Genomic DNA, 23,606 nt, shown 5'->3' with positions numbered 1-23,606 from the left:
TAAGTTCTACTACCATTAAAAGATGTTAGAAGGAAAGGGTTCCACAATCTGGGGCAATGTCTGTTATGACAGATGTGCTGAAGCAACTTAAAAGACAAACTGGCATTCCTCATCTAATTTTCTTTATCCAAAGAGTTTTTATTAAAATTCTCTGTTAATTTCCTACATGAATATCTTCAAGCCCAGAATAGGACTCTGATTCTCAAAAGCAATTTGTGTTTGAAACATTCATTGTTCTTTGGGTCTATGGTCCAACATTAATTGCACCAGATCATCATATCTTTTGCAAGGGCAGAGAGGACGTTTTAAAAGTTTTGTGAAAGGTAACAGTTCTCCACGTTTCGCTTTTTGAAGAAACCTTGGCAGGGAGAGAAATGTCTTTGTTATACATGGCACACCTCGCAGAAGAAAAGGAATATGGCCCCTTGATAAATGGTCAGTTTAGGTATGGCATTTATCCTCTCTATATACCAGATTTTGAAAAGCCTTAGGAAGGTCCAAGCTGAAAAGAAAACAAAGCCTTTCAGTATACTTTTGTGCATTTGGGAGCCTTGGGTTTCAGTTTTCTGAAGTTTTCTATTATGTGAGGGATTCAGATTAAGTGCTTTTAAAAATATAGAGGCGTGATTTCTGCCAAGACTACTAAAAAGATAATAATCAAAATGAAATAAGGGATTTAGAGTCAACACGTAAGAAAAGTTAGACAAAGGACTGAACTCTGTTGTACTCAGGGATTCCACCAGTCTATGCAGTGAGTTAGAGTTAGAGTCTAGTGAGTTTGTGTGAATTAGAAACAGATGCATTTTTCTTGAGGAAGATACAGCCCCTTGCCTGGACACACGGCTGGGCAAGTACAGTGCAGGCTGGATTTCAGTTCCCATTTTCCTTTCACCGTGGCACCCTTGTGCAGTGCACAACTTACACTACTACAGGAGGTGGTCCTGACCATCCCTAACCTCCTGGCAACAAGCCAAGTAGCTCAGACCCAAGGCATCTAGAAAATCTCTGCTCTACCTACCATGCAAATTCCCATGATACCACCCCACTGGGCAGAACTTCCCAAGATGGCCTCCTGAGAGACTTTGAGGAGTGTTAGAAATATACCATAAAATCAAGGTTTGGCCCGAACCACTCCAGTTTATTCCTGTTATTGTAGGGAAATTATTACCATCCTCTTTTCACTTTCAAAAGTGTCCTGGTTTGGGGCACCTGGGTGGCTCAGTTGGTTAAGTGACTGCCTTCAGCTCAGGTCATGATCCTGGAGTCCCAGGATCGAGTCTGGCATTGGGCTGCCTGCTCAGCAGGGAGTCTGCTTCTGTCTCTGACCCTCCCCATTCTTGTGCCTCTCTGTCTCTCAAATAAATGAATAAAACCTTTAAAAAAATTTATTTAAAAAAAGTGTCCTGGTTTGAATGATACAATATATAGTCACCCTACACATAACTTTGATAAGAAACTGAAAATTTTGCCAGAATCATCTATAGATGGATGTGTGAGATACCTATGTGAACATGGGGTGGGAGAAAGGAATGAACAGAGGCAAATGGTGGAATAGGATCTCTGGCTCAGTTTCATACGGGTTTGTCATTAGTTAGCTCCAGTCACCAGTTGCTCATTGACATTTAACATAAGTTATGGAATTAAGCTTTCTACTAGAGCAACTTAACCTGAATTTTCTGGCTCCGATGCTAAAAACTCCCCCCACCCCCAGATACACCTCTTATCTCAATTCAATTTCTTAAGTTGCAGATGCTAATATCCAGCAACTGGATCCTAAAGAAAAGTGTGATTCATTAAAGGAAAAGGAAATTGTTGACACAAACAAACCATTACAACTAAAAGACTTATTGCCTGTGTCTTTAGAGACAGAATGCAAAGGAAAGGAGAACAGCAACAGAAATGGTATTCTGGGACCTAAAGCCACAACTGTTTGCTTTTATTTTCCATAGGGTGAGGAATTCTGTTTTTGGAGATTTCCCCATGCGATACACTTACTAGCGAGGGAGCACAATTAAATTTCTTACCCTCTCTATCTCACATTCCTTAATACAGGTAGGTTAACAATGGCCCCTCCTTATGGGCTGTTGTAGAGATGAAATAAAATAATACGCACAAAGCAGTTAGTACTGAGGTAATGTCTCATGGATGTTATTTTTTATATTAAAATAGTGGCAAATTTGCTTCAGTCTATGACCACCCGTGTGTGTGTGTGTGTGTGTGTGTGCGCACGGGTGTGTATACAGATAGCATTTTAAGCATGGGAAATTTTGACTAGTCTTAGGTAACAGTACAGTCTTCTGTAGTGTATGCCAAATAGGAACTTAGGAAGTCAGATTTCTCCTGGCCTTACTTTCCTGCCTACTGTGCGGGTCAATATTAAATTACATGAAAGCCCTCTGGTTGTTGTTTTCTTTTTTTTTTTAAGTTTAAAACTCTAAGAAAATTCAAGTATTATTATTATGAAAGTGGACTCTTTGGGCTTCAGTTTGTTAATCTGTCAAATAGATATTCAAAATACACGTATTTGAAAGTGGTTATTTATTCCTAAAGAGATAAGCAAATATAGGTCCCTAACTATGGTTCCTATTGGTGCCCCCCCCCCTTGCCCAACCACCTGGAGCGCAGAGGAGGTGGCAGCTTGTCTTCCAGGGGCATGGGAGGTGCCCACCAACCTACGGGGACCTACAGAAACTTAGGCAAACTCAATGCCCATAGAGAAAGTCAGGATTACAAGGATGGTGGTAGAAGGAAAAGAGGAAACAGGCCAGGCAGGGAGGGATGGCAGCCCAGCCTTAGCCAGTCATTCAATGCCGGAATATTCCAAGGCATGGTGTGGCATGAAAGGGACACTCGCTTGGCAGTGTTCACACCAGCCCTCAAAGGCCAGGTGCTTTACTCCCAACAGTAGCGGCTGGCAGGCAGGGCTACCACACCATGGCTCACAACCACCAATAAAGGGTGGGGTAGGAGGGCCAATGTGGAACATGAGCAAGTTCAAGTTACATGAAAGGCAAATATATAAAAGTTGAAGTTCCCCCACAACAACCTGACATAGCTACTTCCTTAGGCTACTACGAAAGTCAAGTGAATTATGTGTGACATCCCTTTGGAAAAAAACCATTTAAAGGTCCATAAAATTTGCAAGACATGCCAAACGCTCGCCCTAACACTGGGAAGAAGAATGGAGCCCAGCAATATATTGGAAAAACTCAGAGAACTTTTTTCCCAAAGTGTGTTATTTAGGGACACATAGGATTTTAATGACCTTACTAAAAGAAGTCAAAAGTAAAGAACACTCATTTGCATCTTCTATCTCATATATTCCAACTTCTCTGGGAAGTACTCCCCAAAAGACAAACCTTGGGTAGACAAGTGCTTTTTCCTAAATGCCACCCCAATGTTGATTCGAATTCAGAGAGAACAGAGTGGTTCTTAATGCCTGGCTATTTTGATCTTTTTGCTTTCCATTCTTCCACCTATTTCTCTGCCAATCTTTTCCATTGCTCTTGTAAGTTAGAGAAATTTTACCAGATGATTTTAATTACTGAATACTTTTTTCCCTCCTTCACACCTAATTCACAGACTTCTGTTAAAGATACTATCACTGAGGGCACCTGGGTGGCTCAGTCAGTTAAGCATCTGACTCTTGATTTCGGCTCAGGTCACTATTTCAGGGTCCTGAGATCAAGGCTTCTCTCCCTCTCTTTTTCCCTCTGCCCCTCCTCCTGTTCCCTCTCTCTCTCTCTCTCTCTCCCAAACAAATAAATAAATAAAATCTTTAAAAAATATATCACTGTACAAAGATGATTGGTTCACTTCTTTTTCTCAATGCTATAAATTTTTCCCTACCTCTCCAAGTTTACTATGTAGGTCACCTGCCAGAGACCCAGCATGGGGATTCAATGACACAACCCTGAAAATGTCTACAACTCTCAAACGGCAAGTATGGAAAAGCTGTAAAACAGGACACCCTTGAAGCAGCGAGAGACTCATATAACAAAGTGTAGAGAAAGAATGGTACATCCATAGGGTATTTTCAATTTCTCCATATATGAATGCTGCTACACTCACCTATGTCTGTTCTTTGTTTATTTAATTTGTTGATTTCCATCTTCACTTGTTTTTCCTACGAGAGGATTTAATGCAATGTCTGAATATATTCTGTGCAGCTAGCTGAAGTCCAGAGTTTCATAAACAGAATGATCTTTTCCCTCTATAGTTCCAGGGATTCCTGGAACTTATAAGAAAAACTCCAGGGGCGCCTGGGTGGCACAGCGGTTAAGCGTCTGCCTTCGGCTCAGGGCGTGATCCCAGTGTTATGGGATCGAGCCCCACATCAGGCTCCTCCACTATGAGCCTGCTTCTTCCTCTCCCACTCCCCCTGCTTGTGTTCCCTCTCTCGCTGGCTGTCTCTATCTCTGTCAAATAAATAAATAAGATCTTTTTTAAAAAAAAGAAAGAAAAAAAAAACTCCAGCTATCTCTAAACCCCATTTATTTTATTTTTCCTGTTGAGGTATAATTGACATATAACACTATATTAGTTTCAAGTGTACAACATAATGAATCGATATTTATATATACTGTGCAATGATCACCATAAATCTAGTTGACATCTGTCCCCAGATATAGTTACAAAGGTTTTCTTCTTGTCATGAGAACGTTTAAGATCTACCCTCTTAGCAACCTTCAGATATGCAATACAACATTATGAACCATAGTCACCATGCTATACATTACATCCCCATGACTTACTTATTTTATAACTGTACGTTTGTACCTTTTGATCCCCTTCACCCGTTTTGGCTGCCCCCATCCCATTTTAGATGCACCGTAGTGCATGCAGACACACAGTATGTCGCCTGCAAAAAGTTATAACAGCAACCAAAGTGTTCCCTGATTTCCTAAGTAACCAACTGAAATGCATCAATCCATCCGGGTTCAAACTGTGAGAGTGCGCTCAGACCGGTAGTGCGTGCAGTCACGGACCCAAAAGTGTAAACCAGGATGGAGCAATAAATTATATGAATGTATATGTTCATATAATACTTTGCTAAATGCGCCATCCAAGAGCCTGTTGAGACCACACTGAAACAGTGAAATAAAACTGAAGACTTAGCGTTGCGAAAGCAAAATTTGACTTAAATGCCCATGGGCTAAACAGGTTGACCATAACTAAGATTCCGGAGGGCAGAGTAATGTCTCTTTTCTGCCCACAATTTTTAAAAGTGACTCCATTGCTGTGTCAGCTACACTTCACTTGGAAAGCTATTGACTTTTCCTTTCTGTTGCCTTAATTTTCTTCTGCAGGAGCACAGAGGGATGCAAGTCCAGGTGGGCACCATGCCTTCGACTGATTACTCTGTGTAACACAGCAGGGAAACCTCTTAGCTCAGGCTGGTGTTGCCTGTTTAAGAATCTTTTTCTTTATAAAAGGTATAAGGTAGTAAACACAGCTGTAGATAAAGATTTTTGCATTTTCTTGCTGTTTGTTTTAATCTATTAAAATAATATAATTAAGAGAGAGCACAAAAACGTCTATAAAATTATATTATCTACCCGTGTGCATGTATGCTGTGCGCCAAGTTTTACCCAGCTCACGGTGTTTGAATAATCTGAATGGATTTGACTTTGGAAGTGGTTTTTTACATCTTTGCCTACGGTGTTGTCAGATCATAAAAATACAGTGGCTTAGGATCAATGAACTTTAAAATTCTAAATTGATCTTGGAATTAGGATGTTATTAAAGATGACTTAAGCTTCACTCTTGCTATTTCCTTGCCAGAGTTGGATCATTGCTCTGAATTCCTGTCTGCCGATTACTTTTCTTTTAACTCCACGAGGGGTATTTTTTAAATTGGAATATTTATATATCTTTAAGAAGAATAAAGGTTTTGTAAATAGTATCACAGCCAAACCTTCCTTTCAAGAAGATGAAATCTGAGTTTAGGATGAAGTATATGACTCAATTCAGTTTGCAAAGACATATAATAATATAATCCCATTTACTTCCTACTTAGATGAACTTGAAGTGTTTTCAGCTGTGCTATATTAAATTCGTCTCATAGAGAATAGATTTGAGTGGATACTTAAGGCCTTTTCCTCTCCAGTTATGTTTAAGTTAAATGAATAAACATATTTTAATGTCTTAATTATAAAAATAAAATGTGAAGAAGTCTATGATCTGCACTATCACTTGGAAATAAACTGAGAAATCCTATTAGGTTGGAATTAAGTGGAAAATAGTTTCCCCCTGTGGGGATTTTTAATTTATTCAGAATATTTCTATAAGTGTTTGCTAGTGAATCCTTTGAGATTACTTTGGTAGAGACACTCTTGAACTACAAACACATTTTTCTGGAGCACAAAGGGGTACTGTAATTAATTTCAGCATGGGAGGAATCTTGCTTTCTACCTATCCTTTCCATCACCTCCCATACTCTTTCCCTCACCTCCCTCCCTAGGTGAGCCCATTGTCAATTTATAAGAGCTTTAGAGCATTTTAGCTTGGGCCTGGTTAGTTCAGCCTCATGAATACATGGGAAGAACTTTAAACTTAGATGAGGAATTAAACGGTTTTGCTAACTCAGAGGATGAACCACCTCTGAATGTCGGTCCCAAGCCAGCACGGGAGACACAAAGGCCATTCAGCTGAGTTGCCAAAACCAACGACCAAGAACCTGTGATATTTTTGAAAGCCTTCACCACTTTTGAAACAATCTTTCCTGTCTTTTCACCTCATCCCAGTTCATAGAAATGTATCTCTTCTAAACAGACATCAAACTGAATATTTCAGGGCTGTTACCTCAAGTTATTAGAGGGTCTTAGAGCCCTAACTCGGAGAAAAATGAAGCTCCATTGCAGACAAAATTACTCAGATCTATCTCCGTGAAATGTATGACATAACCAGCTTTGTTTGTGTTTGAGATTCCCGGGACTGGAAAGTATTCTAGATGGATCATGATCGATAAAAACATAGTAACAGTGAACTGCTCTGAGAGCATTTTTCACTGGACAGATAAAGAAAAGTAATGGAAAAAGCACTGCAAATAAAAAGTAGAATAAACCTCAGCCTAAAAATGGGACTTTTAAAACACAGGTAGTCTGATAAAAATTCTAAAGTCAAAAAGCACTGTTTGTATCAAGTTTGCATATATCACGCTAGTATCATTTTATGGGGTCCTTTATCTACCTGAATTATGTGCATCTCATTGACGTTCACAACATTTTACATAAACGAAAAATAGTTTCCATATTTAAAAGATCTTAAGTACATAAATTAAATATTTTCAGATGCACTGATTTGTCTGAGCTTCAAGCCCAAAGGAAAGGATGTTCTTTTCACATGCCTATGAGTAAACAGATTTCCAGATGGGACAGGGGGAGAAAACTGAGTTTAATGCAGCTATTAAAATTATCTTTCCCACCCCCTCCCAAGGCACTCCTCCCGCAATCTCAGAGCCACTATCTTTCCAGTTCATTGGCATACTGAATCACGAGCAGCCTCTCCAGCGTCTCTTCTAGTTAGAGGAGGACCTGCTTCTTCAGAACTGTCAAGGAAATAAGGCTCCTCCTTGACTATTCCCACTCTAGGTCAGCAGATTTAACACAACCTGTTTACTCCCCCCAAATCTCCAGACTTCGTACTGAATCCCAGAAAATGTGATCCCGTGGGAGGAGAGGAAGAGTATGAATATATAAGGAGTCAAGGAAAGGAACAAAAGGGAGTGGGATGGAAAGGAAGATCTGTTGGAAGCAGAAAGAAGGAAAGCCACGTAGTAGTAAACTCGAACCCCAAAGAACAGCCGGCTTGTCCAGCCAGAGACTCCGAGCTTGGGAAACGTTTGCCATTAGCGCACTGTTCCTCGCGGACACTGGGTGGCGCTCATGGTAAAGACTTGCACTTCTCTTAGGGTCCCCCCGGCCCCGGACTCCCGCCCCTTCTCGCCCCGTGCAAATTTCGGCTACCGGGAGACGAAATTACTCACATTCTTCCTACGTGTAGCCGTGGGGAGAGCACTTCTGGATAATTTTGACGCCGTGGGGCTGTTTCTCCACGGCTGGGCCTGTTGGTTGGTTTTGAAAGAGGCAACAGCACCTGGCCCGCTGGCCTGAAAACGAAGTTCCAGGCCTTGGTGTCAGAACCACCCACAGTACCAGCAAAAGTTGCTACCACGAGAGCCGAGATTCCCAGAGAGTGCGCACCCAGAGTATGAATCCGAAGCGGGGCCCAGGCCCGGATGCCGTTCGTGCATAGAGCCACAGTGACCATGAGGTTAAATGAAGTGGGACTAGATTCAGACTCCTTTCAAGGTAGAGCTCCCACTCCCTCCCGCTGCCTATAAGGAAGGGGTAGGAGGAAATGGTGTCCAGCTAGAAAAAAGCAGAACAAAATCAAGAAAGTTGAGGCTCTGGACCTTCAGAGGCACCCCCATGTTTGGAGGTCTCACACAGCAGCAGCCTTTCTTTGCGCAATTGGCTCTGGTCTGGCATGAGGACCAACACTTTAGGAACTGAAACAAAGACGTTAAATCCTTCCCTACCGCCCCATTCCTTCTTGTCTTGGATAAAATACAAGAATATCTTTTGTTGTTGTTGTTGTTTTGACAAGGGAAAAGTGAAATTGAACAAGGTCTAAACTAACATTGTAACATTGTTTCCAACCGGATTCCTAACTTTTAAATTGTGTCTAAATTCTGCCATTTCCAATTCCATATTCGTTGAAATCTGCCTTCTCAGCAAGGTCTAAGGACATAAGCATTGTGAACGAAGCCGTATTGACTTTATTTCCCTTCACGTAGTAACTTTAAAATCTATAACAAATAAAAAGTGGGGGAGTGGGGGACCAGCTAAGACAGCCCAGCTCCCTGCACCACTTGCCTTTGCCAGGAGGTGTTTTGAACCGTCCCTGGCATTGCTCTAGGGAAGCGATTCATGTAATTAAATGGCAGGATGTGTGTAAGGTGACTTGATGGGCGCCAAGAACTTCACCAAAGCAGAGACCAGGACTAGAAGCCCGATGGGGTTGGCACTGCTTTCCCAATGCCCTGTAGTTCTTCACAATTTAAATCTAGGGGTGAACAGTGGTGCCAAAATCGACAGCATGAGGTGAGGGTGAGTGGACAGCCAAGTCTCTGTTTACCTGGGCGACTATCTCAGAGAAGTTCCAGGCTGCGCAGGCTTAAAGCAGGAGGCTTGGGCCGGATTGAGGATGGGGATGGAGGGAGAAGGGGGGGACACGGGGGGGGACTCCTGCCCTGAAATCGTCCCCAAGGGGCAGTGCAGCAATAGCTGTGGTTTTCCCGCACCCAGACCGAAGAAGCAAGGAGCTGGTGCACCGGTGGCTACTCTGATCTGCAGTTTCACAGCAACCTGGCATCCTGCTCCGAGGTCCAGGGCCCTGGCTCTCCCTGCCAGCCTGTTTTGGGTCAGAGTAGCTCCATGGCCAAGGTAAGGCTAAACTAGCACTAGACATAACTAATGTAGAAACTTTTCTTTGGTTGAGAGTGGGTGGGTGAGGGAATGAGAGGCCCAAAGGGCCCACCCTAATTCTCAGGTGGAAATCCCAGGTTCTGGGTCTCAGATTCCCTGCAGGTAGATGCTGGGAGGGCCCAAATCAGGATCCAGCTCCTGCAGTTGCCTATTTGAGGGGAATGGAAAGGGGGGATGGTAGTTTGACTCATGTTAAATTTCTAAAGTCCCAGCTGGATCACCCTACAGCAAGAGTGACGTGTCTTGAGAAGCCAGGTCTGAACCTCGAGTTCCAAGTGTTTGATAACTGAGCCTTCATTCCCTTTGCATATGAGCTAAGGTGTGTCTGCTGCAGGAAATAAAGGGAAGGAGGATACAGAAACTGGGACTCAAGAAATGAAAGGCTGGTCTTTGGGTGCAACGTCCAGGGAGCTAGGAGGGGGCAATTCATGGGCTTCACACAACTTCCCTGAAGACTTTTTGTTCCTGTCTACTTTCTAGTCTTCTTAGGGTTTCCCCATTCCATCCTGGAGGAATGACGGATGGTCATAAGTGAACCATTCTCTTCTGCAGGAGTATTTGGCCACTGAACACAGTTATGGACCCTCTATTCCAATGGCATCCACACAGACAAGAGTACTGAACAAGATGTGGGGCTGCCTGCTCTTCTTGGGGGCCAGCAATCTGGGCATCATTAAATTATTTGTGCTTGTGACAGTGATTTTTTTTAATAATAACTTTTTATTATGCTAGTCACCATACAGTACATCCTTAGTTTTTGCTGCAGTGTTCCATGATTCATTATTTGGGTATAGCACCCAGTGCTCCATGCAATATGTGCCCTCCTTAATACCCATCACCGGCCTATCCCAGTCCCCCACCCCCTCCCCTCTGAAGCCCTCAGTTTGTTTCCCAGAGTCCACAGTCTCTCATAGTTCATTCCCCCTTCTGTTTAGCCCCCCTTCATTTTTCCCTTCCTTCTCCTACCGATCTTCCTATTTCTTATGTTCCATAAATGTGACAATGATATTTTTAAGCGATTGTAGAGATTTAGGGTTGCAGGAACTCTCTGCCATTGAAAGCTGAACGGGCAGCGTGCATTCTTGAGCACCCTTATCCAGCCCTTGTCTGAGAAGTACTCATCTCCTGCTAAAGAAGTGCTTGCTGCAAATTTGTGTCATTCCCAAAATCACAAATTTTCAATACGGGTAAGTTACAACTTGCCTCCCAGCAACCCACTAAGAATATTGTTCTCAGTTCCTTCTCTCCTTGGGTCCTACATCCCTGCTCCCTCCCCCCATTCCTTGCTTTGATTCCTCATTTCAATATCAATGTTCAGTTCCACCACCACCACCACCCCTCAAGCCACAGGGGTAGGTAAGTGGGGAACCAGGAAAGACCGACGCCCACCTCACCCCCCAAATATGTGCACTTTCCGAGGCCGCTGATTGGAACACATTGTCTCCAGACATTAATGAGCTGGATGTTGGGGCTTCTGCGTTGTCTTCGGTATTCACTGAAAACAGATTGACTGAGACCCCCTCCCCCAACAAGCAACAACACACAGGCGCGCGCGCGCACACACACACACACACACACACACACACATACACACACACACTCCCCCCCTCCATTTTTTCCCCTCTCTCTCTTTTTTAAGCAATGCTTTGTTGTGCTAAAACTAGTTGGACGAGTTAGGGTGTTGCTGCTGCTCCCGAGGCCCTGGCCAATGGAACCCGATCCACCCCGCTGTGCGTAAGCGCGCAATTAAGGATTTAACCAAGGCTGTGCTGCGCCTCAGCCATCAGTCAGCCTGCCGGAGACAGAGCCTCCACGACTCCCAGCCTCCTCCTCGCCGCCGCCGCCGCCTCCTCCTTCTCTCCTCCGCCTCCTCCTCTTCCTCCTCCTCCCTCGCTCCCACAGCCATGTCTGCTTAGACCAGAGCAGCCTCACAGCCAAGCCGGGCAGCAGCCGCCGCCACAGCAGCAAGGACAGCCGCCGCCTGTGAGCGATGACAGGAGTGTTTGACAGAAGGGTCCCCAGCATCCGATCCGGCGACTTCCAAGCTCCGTTCCAGACGTCCGCAGCCATGCACCATCCGTCTCAGGAATCGCCAACTTTGCCCGAGTCGTCGGCCACCGATTCCGACTACTACAGTCCCACGGGGGGAGCCCCACACGGCTACTGCTCTCCTACCTCGGCTTCCTACGGCAAAGCGCTCAACCCCTACCAGTACCAGTACCACGGCGTGAACGGCTCCGCCGGCAGCTACCCCGCCAAAGCTTACGCCGACTACAGCTACGCCAGCCCCTACCACCAGTACGGCGGCGCCTACAACCGCGTCCCGAGCGCCACCAGCCAGCCAGGTACGGGGGGCGCGGGATCCGGGCAGATACAGCGGGAACCCGGATTCTGGAGGGGCGAGTTGGGGGGGCAGCGCCAACCACTACAGTGGGGGCGCCCCCGGCAGAAGGGGGGGCCTGGACTCTGCAACCGAGAGACGTTCTCTAAGGCCTGCATTTAAGGGATTCTTGGAAGAATCCTCCCCTCGGGCACCTGGGGGTGGGGGGCCCTCAAGTCTCTGGATCCCCAACTTGCCTGGTCTGAAAGCCAACTAGGCTGAAAAGGGGGTAGGGGTGGAGAGAAGAAAAACTCAAGCAGCCTGAGTGGCGTTTGCGTAATAAAGGGGAGGTTAGTTGTTGGAATTTTTGGTGAGCGTGCTCCGTTGGTGCGAGTGGGAGTGGAAGGCTGCCTCAAAAACTCTGTCGGCATTAGTCTGAGAGCAGCCACGAGCCAGCGTGGTGTCGGTGTCCCCGGGCGCGCGGGGTGGGGGTGGAGGGCTGGGGAGCTGGAGCCCGCCAGAGGAAGAACGCGCCGAGAGCCTTGCGGTTTATCCAGGGCATTTCCAGAAACAAAAAGCCATTTAAGGGTGGAGGAGGGTTGCTGAGGGGTCGCTAAAATTTGTCTTCCTCTTCCCCACCTCCTCTCTTTTCGCCCGCCTTGAAACTTAGTTGGAGAGTTTAAGAGGGCTAGTGAGCTTGGGCGGTAAGAGAGAGGCATGAGGTCTCCTTGGGGAGGTTTTGCTGGTCAGGTTTGATCTCTTCCCACTAGCACATTAATAATCCTGCTAATATTAGCATCCCCTTCTTTGGCGGAATCGAGACCACAGCCCTCATTCTCCACCCTTCCTCTCCCAGGAGCTTGCCACACACGCCCGCGCGCTCGCGCGCGCGCGCGCTCGCGCGCACACACACACACCAGGGAGAGGTTCTCCACCCCTTCCAAAGATGGGTGGTTTTGATAAGGTGGTACTTTTCGGAAAGGGGACTTGTGGCCCCAGGGTATGTTTGTAAAACTGGCGTTCAGAAAGTCTTTTTCTCCGTCTATATTCACGACTTTGAGAAATTCGTCCTGATCTGCCTCCCCTTTCCTACGAAAACACCCTACCACAGAATCCTTTTCAATGTGTGACTCTTGCTAAATTTTAAAAGAGAACCTAGGGAGTGGTATGTCTTCGTTCCTTTCAGTGTCTCTGTATTTCGTGCATAAGTGAAAGATTTTTTTTTTCCTTTTGGCCAAGAACTTATTAAGTCTATTTGTAAAAGAAACCAGACACATCTGTGCCCTCGCAGATCTGCAGGGAGATTATGGGGGCTGCATAATCGGCCCTCTGTCTGCAGCGGCCTGGACCTCTTGCTGCTGAATTGAAGGAGCATAGTTTGCTTGTGGGTCTTTGAACTTTGGAGACCTCGGTTAGCGTCTTCCCTGCCCATGCGTCTGGTCTCTGCGGGCGCCCGAACAGACGCCGACAGTGGGGGCCGGGGGGGGGGTCACCGCCCAGGGCCTCCCCCTTGAAGCTCCAGGAGGGGCTGGCCAACCTCGCCCCAGAAATGGGGGTGAGCACAGGGTGGGCGTAAAAACAAGTCAGGGTGAAGCTGGAACTGCAGCAAGGGCTAAATCCCAAACGCCAAGACGGGAGCTGTGCTGTACAAAGAGCTTTGCACAAGCCCACAGGAACCTGAATGAACTGAAGTAGGGAATTAATCAAACTACCTGGCTTTTCCATGACTTGGGGGAGGGGCATATTTCTCTGGGTCTCGTTAAGAGGTGATATGGGGAAAGACTGAAGACTGCGTGGGTAAAACAAAACAAAACTAAACTAAACTAAACAAAACTCAAGGACTGTATTTGAGAGTTCTGGAAAAGAAACATCGTCTGCGGACAAACTCTAACCGGGTCTATTTTGATTGTTTAGAGAAAGAAGTGGCCGAGCCTGAGGTGAGGATGGTGAATGGCAAACCAAAGAAAGTTCGTAAACCCAGGACTATTTATTCCAGCTTTCAGCTGGCCGCGTTGCAGAGAAGGTTTCAGAAGACTCAGTACCTCGCCCTGCCGGAACGCGCCGAGCTGGCCGCCTCGCTGGGACTGACGCAAACACAGGTAAATCCGGCAGCGGTGGGGCCAGAGCCCCGCCTCGGCTGCAAGGCCGGCTGGGCCGCGCGGTTCCGTCCCGACCGGCTGGAACTGACTGGATAGCACCTCGAGAAACTCACAGACAGAAAGACACGGACCCCGTGCCCTTTCCTCCATGAGTCAGGCCAGGTGTCGCCGCCGTGCGACGGTGGGGATGGGATGGAGACGCCGTTCATCCCCCTGCTTCGGGCCTCCAGGGACGAGGGACCAATTTCCTAGATTGGAAACAAGGGGAGGGTCATTTCTAGGATACCCTCGAAGCCTGGAGAAATTGGTTCTCTGCACAACGGAGACCCTTTCGGGGGAGAGCAGGGCCCAGCGGCCTCGTGGTGGTCTCGGGTCGCGAAGGTCGCCTCCGGCTGAAAAGCTGAAGGGTCACGCCCTGCTCCTGCGGAGCTTTAGGCCGTAACAGCCTGAGGGTCGCGAAGTGGGGGGCGCTGTTGTGCGGGGAAATCTTCCCCGGGTCGTCCCATTCCCTTCACTCCCTCTCCAGCCCTGCTGGGGCCTATAAAAATTAATAAAGAAAGAAAGAAAGAATGTTCGAATCGCCGCCCAGAGCTGCAGGCGCATTCTGACCTTTGGAAGCTGAGGAGGGAGTGGACGAGTTGGGCGGCAGATTGGGACACTGCTCCTTTCCCTCCACGCTGGCGCGCGCGCAGCCACCCCGAACCCTAGCGCGCGGCTCTCGGGCCATTGTTTTGGAGACGCTCGCTACGCCGCGTTCCTTGCGCACCGCGCAGGCCTACACGTGGGTGCACGCTGCCCGGGACACTCGCGCCCTCCTCCCCCAGCCCAAACAAAAACTAAAGCCTCGGAGTCCTTCCCTTGCAGGGGCTGGAGAGCGCCTGGCGGGTCGGGGTGTCCTCCGGGGCCCCTGATCAAGGCTTGGCCTCAGGCCCGGCCCGCTGACCTTAGGCCGCGAACTGCGGTGAGCCGCCAGGTTCGGGCCACCTGGGGGCCCAAGATGCCTCCAGTCGCCACTCTGGGGAAGGCGCGGGCGGCCTCTGAGTGACCCGGTAACGTGTGCCTTTGTTCCCCCACCCAGGTGAAAATCTGGTTTCAGAACAAAAGATCCAAGATCAAGAAGATCATGAAAAACGGGGAGATGCCCCCGGAGCACAGTCCCAGCTCCAGCGACCCTATGGCGTGTAACTCGCCGCAGTCTCCGGCGGTGTGGGAGCCCCAGGGCTCGTCCCGCTCGCTCAGCCACCACCCTCATGCCCACCCTCCGACCTCCAACCAGTCCCCCGCGTCCAGCTACCTGGAGAACTCGGCTTCCTGGTACCCGAGCGCAGCCAGCTCTATCAATTCCCACCTGCCGCCGCCCGGCTCCTTACAGCACCCGCTGGCGCTGGCCTCCGGGACACTCTATTAGACAGGCGGCTTTCTCTTGCTCTCTTTTTTGGGACTGCTGTGTTTTGCTGTTTTAGAAACTCATAAAGAAAGGAATTCATTTGGGGAAGTTTGGAAAACGAAACAGAAAAGATTCATGTGTAAAGCTTTTTTGCATGTAAGTTATTGCATTTCAAAGGACCCCCGTCCCCCCTTTTTTTACAGACGAACTTTTTTGCGCAACTGTGGACACTATCAATGGTGCCTTGAAATCTATGACCTCAACTTTTCAAAAGACTTTTTTTCAATGTTATTTTAACCATGTAAATAAGTGTAGATAGAGGAATTAAACTGTATATTCTGGATAAATAAAATTATTTCGACCATGAAAGCCAAATGTTTCTAAAAAATACTCCTTTTGCCCTCCTTATAATAGGCTAATGACGTTTTATGCAGGCAATTAAAGGAAGACAAGCTTTGCAGAGATCCAAAGGGCAAAAAGGAAAACAGAAATTGGGGGCTGTATGGATGCAAAACTACATGTGTGTTGGATGCTGTACTTTATGTGTCTATATACATATTTGGCCTGTTTATAGTACTGCCATAAAATATATACTTAGGGGTTTTTGGCCTAACCACAAAAACATTTAGATAATTTTAAGTTTAACCCCAGATTGTTTCAGGTAGAAAGTAATGCTGGAATCTAAATCCAGTCCTCCCACCCTGTGTGTGAGTAAAAAAGCAGCAGAAACCCATCAATAACCACTCCAAATTCTAAGCTCAAAGCAATTATCATGGACAACTCCCCCCCCCAATAACCTCAGTGTATTGGCAGAGCAATTAGACAAATTACACTCCCTTCAAGCGGGAGCTTCCAGAGATGAGGAGAAGAAGAAGAGGAAGAAAAAGAAGAAGAAGAAAATTTTCCTTCCTTTTACATTTTTTTAAAAAATCTGAAATGTTTGCAGCATGGCAAATGGTAGTGTCTCGGACTCCTTGGTATATGATTATAAATTTATTTGAGCTCTTTTGGAGACAGGAAAGGATCACAGGACTTGAGAAGGATGATAAACCTAAATCAGTAGGGCAAGCAGGGCATGATGGGTAGGGGGCATTCCTTCTCCTGTCAAGAGAGGGAATTGTGGGGTGGAGGACAGGAATGAAAGCGTTTGGGCTCCGTTTTGATTTCATCTTGTGTGAGATAATATTATATATTTTTTCCCCTCCATCCTCTTTACCACTCCAGGTGGTTTTTTCAGGAAGGAGGTCTTTCTGCTTTGCTTTTATCTAAAACAGTGGCAAAGTGGTTCCAAAGGATGGGAAATTGAATGTAGGGATCTCTCCTTTGTGAAGCCTTCTTTGGGGCAAGAGAGGGAGGACTTGCAGCAAATTTGGTCTATGTCCCATCCTTTTCCCTGCGCCCCTGTACGTAGATATCAACACTGTCACCAGAGCTACAGCCTGGTTCAGAGCTGTGCTCTCCGGCCTGACTTGTGGGCATCTCTTTGATTGTCGTTTAGTGCGCCTGACTCTGTTTCCTTGGGACACCAAGGGAAATCCTATGTTGGAAATTACAAGATATGTGAGATATATTTTACAGCTAGGAAGTCAGCAGCAATAAATGTGACAAAAGAGTCTTCTTAAGTTGGGGGGGGGGGTTGGAGATTAGCACATAAAAAAATTACATCCTGTCATCTGAGGATTTCTGAGAAGGTTCTTCCAGGGTTGGGAAACTAGACCTGAAAAGGCACGCTGCGTGCCCGGAGGGGAATTTAACCAGTTCGTTCGCTCTTTCTCCTCTCTCCTTCTCCCTTCCCCTCCTCCCCATTTCCCCAACTCCCTTCCTTTCTAGCCCGCTAGTTAGTAACGGCTGGGGCCTAGGGAGTGGCGGGGGAGGGGGAGAGGATTTCTCTAGTCCTGGGCGCACCTTGCCAGGCCCCGGGACAGCACACGGGTGGGCCTGGGCGGTGGATCCCTCCTCCCCCACCCCTGACGTGCAAGCGGCCGCTTCTCTGGTCGCAGCTCTCCTCCTCTCCATTCTCCTCCACCCCCTCCTTTCTCGCAAGAAGTTCCGGGTGGCGACGCGCTCGGGGACAAGCCGTAGGAGCCCCCACTTTGTTTTCTGCACTGGCAGAGAATGAGAGGACCCTAGGGAAAGAGTGGTGCTTTTCTTTCTTCTCTTGTAAAGATTTGGGGAGTTTCCTTTACACCGAAGCCAGCGCTTTATATCTGGGGAATTCGGCTTCGAGAAACCCTGCGCCGGCGGGTTGGGAGCGCCAGCTTTCCCCTGCGCCCCCAGGTGCGTGTTTGGAGAGGCTGGCGGGGGCGCACCCGCTGTACAGCTCTAACATTTCCCATCCACGAGCCGCCTGAGAGTACAGGACTGTGCTTGGAACATACATCCTCACCTTTCTGCGCACGGAGAGGGCAGATATTTTTCCAGCCGTCCCTGTCGTCTCCCCACCTCCATTCCTGGCTTTGAAAAGGGGGGTCCCTTCTCTACCATCCCCAGTCACCGGACACGGTCAAGCTGAAGGGAGGACGAGTTCGGATTTTTCCCGGGAAAGGAGAGAGAAGCTCTTCTTTCATGACCACCCTTCCACCCACAGCCTTGACGCTGCCTGTCGTTAAGGACACTAGTCTCGTTGCGACGCGGGCAGGCATAACGCCGCGCGGACAGACTTGGTTTCAGGATTCCTTTGCTTGTGCTAACCTCACTTCTTCCACTTGCAACGGTCTCTTCTCTCGCGCGGTTTTTTTTTTTTTAAACTTGGTCTGAGAGCCGTGGACAAAAATATTCTGGCAAACCATTCTGCAGCGGGTTTTCCCTGGCACCATGGGGATTCTCCCAGGAGAATTTAACTCCCTGCAGTCCTGCGCCCAAGGATGTAAAAATAACAGATCTTCAGCAAAGTCTAAAAATATCTGTGTGATGTTTCTCTCCCTTGCCCTTCCTCCCACCTTCCCTCTTTCTCTCCATTGTTTATTCCTGTATCTAATATAAACGTGTACTACTCCCCGGCATACATGCAGTCTGTCTGACACGACTCTGCCGGGTCTCCGTTTGCGCCTTCCGGTAGGTCCCCACTTGCCTAGCTTTCAATCTAGTGCTCCCAAGATGTTAAGCCCACCCCAAAATTTAATTTTCTTTACCGTGGGCCTCTTCACCATCCCCACCATACTCCCAAGCCTCTACCCCTATTTTCAGACCTCACAGAGCCCAGGAGGTCCGGGGCATGCCGCAGGGCCAGTGCGATTCCGTGGTGCCCTGCCCGCCTCCTGGGCCCTCCTGTAAAAGATCAGATAAATTGGTCTTTTGTTTGAAGCTCGTGTTGGATTAGGAGGATTTCTGCCCCTTTTCCCCCCTTTTTCCTGGCGGCCACCTCCTTGTGGAACAGGGGGCGGCCTGGGGAGCCGAGAGAAGCCGCATTCCTGTGGGTGCCAGGCGGCTCCAGTGCTGAGCCACAGGGCCTGAGACACACACACAGAGGAACCCGCAGACCTCGCTGCCCTTGATCTCTCTCTCTCCCTCTCCCTCCCTCCCTCCCGTTGGGGCACCCACCCGGGAGCCTGTTAACCCACACTCAGATCCACCCAGGTCTCGGCCTCGGGCAGGAGCGTGGTTGACCCGCACACCAAATACACGCACACACCCCCTCCTGGGGACAACGGCCAGGCCAGGATCTCCCCGCCCATGCCAACCCTTTCTCTCCCGCCCTTTATCCCACAATCCCAGACGCGCCGGCTGGCCTCCTTTGGCTTCTTTGATCCCACCGGACGCCCCACGGCTCTCGGCGTCCTGGCCGCGCTGTCCCGGGAGTCGCCCACAGCGCGCCAAGGCCTGGTGGTGCTCTCCTCCTCCCCGCGCGCCCGACAGCTTACTCCGGCCTGACACCACTGGGTCTCCTGAACTCACCCTGCCGAAGCGCAGGGGATGCCTCCTGGAACACTGCCCCCTGACCCCCGCCCTCCATCAGCGCTTCCTTCTATTCGAGGAGAGGACCCTTAGGGCTACCCAACCACTACCCTCCCCGCCTCATCCCCGCAAGCCCTTGGATCGCGCGCCTCCCACTGGCCGCTGGGATCTCGCCAACCCCGAGCTCTCCAGTCCTCTCCAGAGGCACGCCCTGAGGACAGACGCCCTCCAGCACCTCTGGGAAGCGCGCCACGACGGCGGATCCGCCTGCGGCCACCCCTCTCCTCCACCCTTAAGCGCCCCCCTCCCACAGCGGCTGGGTGGAGGCTTCCGCCTCGCGTGAGGTTGGGGAGGGGGTGCTGCGGCTCGCTCCCCGCCCTCCGCTCTCGTTCCCGGGTTGCCTGCGGTCCCTGCATACTGTACTTGGTTTTTTTAGACTCACAGCAACTCTGGGCCTCGAAAACAGCCCAAATAGCAGTAGCACATGTGGAATTGGCTAAATATTTTTCTACGCAGCCCCGCCGCCCCCCGCCCACCCCATCCGCGTTTTCTTTTGCATGCTGACAAGCTTTAGGTTCCCCTGTTGTACAGGGCAGAAAGTATGCGTCGTGTCTACCGCGGAGGGGCGGGCGGCGCCTTCCCCTTCAATCATCCAGGTTGCCCCCTGAAATGCAGTAACCCGTTTTGTAGGTCGGGCTCTAACACTGAGGATAGGAACTTGGGGAACTTACATGAATCTGTCTTTAAAGGAGATGAGAGTTAATGTCTCTGTTCTTTTGTTCGTTGGGACTTAGTATTTCTTCTTCTGATTTATGGGGTCTGTAGGAGTCTTTGCCAAAAGTGCATGTATTATTGAGTCTGTCCCACATCCTAAACCAAGATTTATATAAAACCGTGAAATACCACACGTTACGACCTTCCCCACAGGAAGAAAAAAAATGGCTTCATAACATCATTCTACACACACACACACACACACACACACACACACACACCCTCCAAATTTCAGTAATGATTCTATCTCCACTATACACAGTCTAGTGTATTTTTTTAAAAAAGAATGGGTGAGGGTGAAGGAGGATAAACAGTTCCCAAGCTATGATTTTTTTAAAACATCTTTTTTTTTTTTTTCTTGCAAAGGTGAGAAGACAGAAATCTGCCACTGGAAGCTTATTGTCATCCAAGGACTATTTCTGCCACTCACCACTTGCAAGGTGGGATATAGGGGTAGGGGAAGAGGCAGAATGTGGACTCAACTTTCATCTATAAACAGGGATCACTAAACAGGGAACATTTCATTATTGCCCTTAAATTCATAGAAGCTAGGAAGCCTGCTGGCCACCTTGCGGGATGGCCCTAGTTGGGCAGCTTCTAGGTCTGTGAGGTGTTGGGAGGAGGGAGAATCATCACATACTGTTCTAGAGCCTGGAAAGGATGCCCAGGAAATTCTCCGTAGTCATGGTGGAAAATTGAGGTCCTGGGGATATAAGGGTTTTAGGTATCCGAACAGGACAACCCCCTCCCCCCCGCCAGGAACCAGAACTAAACTCCAGAAGTTTCAGCCAGGGCAGGGCTACCCTCCTGGAAGCAACAGCTAGAACCCAGGGTTCACTTTCACTCTGGGACCAGCAGAGTATCCCAGCCTCCCTCCAGACTCTCTTGCTCTAACTCTGACTCCCTTTCTCTAGGGTCCTTCCATATTTTAAGAGACTGACCTTGCTCTTTTACAACCATGTCTGGGAGCATGAACAGTCCTTTATCAAAAATACTGGACTTTCTGGAATCTAGAAAGAAACACATCAGTGACTTATAGCAATAGAAGCAGCTGCACTAGTTTATATGCGGGGTGTTAATTAATAAAAGTTAATGATAGGATTAAAGCCAATAGTCAACCTAGCCGAGTGGAGGAGACAGCTTCCCAGCCGGCTTTATTTAATTAGCAGCAATTAATACGTTTTCTGCTAATATCCTTTAGGACTCTCAATGACTTGTTCTCTGTGAAGAGAATGGAGATGGAGCTCAGGAACACTTACAAGCACCCAGGGCATTTTGCTCTGATGACAAGAGAGATTGCAAATTCATTTAAGCAAATGTTCATAAACAAGTGACAGGCACACTCTGAGGCAGCCTTGGTGGAAACAATGGTGAAACTGACAAATGTTCTTTGCTTGGGGGAAGGGCACTTTTCTTTCTTAAGCAATGAAATGCTTTAGCGGGGAAAACAAAGACAGGAGGCATAGAAAGGAAAGAGAGAGAGAGAGAAAGAAAGAAAGAAAGAAAGAAAGAAAGAAAGAAAGAAAGAAAGAAAGAAAGAAAGGGAGAGAGAAAGAAAGAAAGAGAGAGAAAATTATTTCAGACTCCAGGCAGAAGCACATGCAGCAGCCCTTGCAAACACATCAGCCCTACACATATTGAAGATTTGTACATGTAATGCTTCAGACCACTGATTTGCTATTTTCTTAATTCCCGCTCTTCTTTTTCCATATGAATCAAACAGTCTTTTGTCCTTCAGGGTTTGATTTGATCGCTACTGTTCACATTTCACTTTTGTATTTTCCTCTTCCTATACCATTACTCATTGAGTGCCCTGTGAAATTACAATCGTACATTTTCAACTCAGCAACCCATTTGCAGTGCAAAAATAGGGTCTAAATAATGGCTGAATTAGCCCTACTGGACAGTTTCAGATGTAACACTCTGTAATAATTATATTGCAGGCTGGATTAGGATGCTATTATCATAATCTGGACGTTTACAATTATCTGTAATTTGCAAAGATGCGCCAGGTCTTGATTACAGCAGTTTTTTTTTTTTTTTGTATCACGCTAACCATCACTAAACAGTGACAGTAATAACAGCTAATTTTGCTGGCAATATAAGAGGTGCTGGGGTGTGCAAACAATTTCACACCTGGATGTGCTCACTCAACCAAGAATATAGAGAAAGAGCTTCTGCCCTGAGACTCAGACAAATATTCTCCTCTGCTTCTGTTCAGTATAGATTTCTAGACCCTGATCATTGCTTAAGAGATATTCACTGGTGGTAAGTTTTTATTTCTTCCATACTTCAAGGCACAGTTCATATTTCTCTTCTCACACTTTCCGAGCTATATGTGTTGCTGTTGTGATTTATTATAGGCTGCAAATTTGCTTTATAGATTTTTCAATTCTGACCTTTTATCCCCCTTTAACAGTAAAAGGGTTGTCGTTCTGGTGAGTAAAAGGATTCGGGTGAGATTGGGATCCTTAAAAACTCAATATGTCTTTTTTGCGTTCTATGCTATTGATGTATTTGGTGCAGCTGTAAGGTGTGGTGGGAGCCGGCTGGAGATCCAAGCTAAAATCTATTTGGAAATTGTTATTCAAAGCTAGTCCTAGGAAAATTTAAGATCTTTACATGTGCCGATGAGTGTAAGTTTGGGGGCAGCGAGAGAGCAAACGGAGCTCGCCACAAAGCTCCTTTGGTATCACAGGTATGCGGACATTTGCAACAGCAGGTGTAGCCTGCATCTCTCGACTGCATAGCCACTTCGACATTTTCCTCCACTTGGGAGAAAGTTTCCGGAATAACTGGCCCCTGAAACCCTCCAGGGCTGCTTTGCAAGGCCTTTGCCTCAAGCTGATGGGGGGGAAGGCGGGGGAGGGGCGGGATGCGGTTTGTACAGCTATTGCCCGCGGGGCCCGAACGCCGCGACCTTGGGGTTGGAGGGGCATGATTGGCTGAGACCCAGAACCGAGCTGTGGAGCCAAGGAACCAGTCCGATTTAGGAACGCACCAAGGAAGACTCTCGCAAGAACTGGTGCTGTTCTATCTATAGATGACGCTGTTTCCTGACCCTGTAGACATTGGAAGCAGCTCGAGATGTTAAGTGTAGGATCCTGAGAAGTCTTTGGCTCCCTCATCCCTCTACAGAAAGGCCTTTCTCTGGCGGCGGGAACCTCTGGACTAAATTGTGTCAAAAGATAATGAGATGCTTATTGGCGCCGAGAAGAAATTTCCCCCTTCCCCTCACCCCCGCAGCTATTGTTCTCTCGTTCTTTTTTTTACCTGGAAAATATGGTCAGAACGAGGCTCTAGAACGCCAACTCCGGGGAAGTTCGAACGTGGGGAGACGTAGGTACCGCAACTGGGCGATACCTTTTACCCACGCCCCTCCTACCAGTCTGTCTGTCTGTCTCTCTCTCTCTCTCATCAATTTACTATGGGGTCAATACTTTCTAAAGAGCGAAAATATTAACCCTTTAGGTTCAGAGGACCCAAAGGAAGCTCAGTTCCAAGGATAGTTCTTGGGAGGACCCCTTCGCAGAATTTCTTGTTTAATTAAACTCAAGTTGAGAGAGAGAGAGAGATCGTTACAGGCGGATCATGACAACACCTCCAATGTGTTAAAATGCATTTGCTGGGTTTCAGAATTC

General features: G+C 47.7%; 1 protein-coding gene and 1 long non-coding RNA gene across 2 annotated transcripts in view; both read left to right on the top strand.

The window, feature by feature from the left end:
* Nucleotides 1–11,203: 11,203 nt before the first annotated feature.
* DLX5 (distal-less homeobox 5) lies at nt 11,204–15,664 on the top strand. Its single transcript, XM_002928114.4, has 3 exons — nt 11,204–11,836; nt 13,726–13,910; nt 14,989–15,664. Exons 1-3 carry the CDS (start codon nt 11,482–11,484, stop codon nt 15,316–15,318), a joined length of 870 nt encoding a protein of 289 aa, XP_002928160.2. The 5' UTR covers nt 11,204–11,481; the 3' UTR covers nt 15,319–15,664.
* Nucleotides 15,665–22,109: 6,445 nt separating this feature from the next.
* Nucleotides 22,110–23,606, top strand: part of LOC117803738 — a 42,142-nt gene continuing 40,645 nt past the window's right edge. Inside the window, exon 1 of the long non-coding RNA XR_004627760.1 lies at nt 22,110–22,233. This is a non-coding gene — a long non-coding RNA (uncharacterized LOC117803738). The remainder of the gene's footprint in view (nt 22,234–23,606) is intronic.

This window comes from Ailuropoda melanoleuca, chromosome 1 (genome assembly GCF_002007445.2).
Source record: "Ailuropoda melanoleuca isolate Jingjing chromosome 1, ASM200744v2, whole genome shotgun sequence".
Lineage (NCBI taxonomy): Eukaryota > Metazoa > Chordata > Mammalia > Carnivora > Ursidae > Ailuropoda > Ailuropoda melanoleuca.
This window is presented reverse-complemented; position numbering and strand designations above follow the sequence as displayed.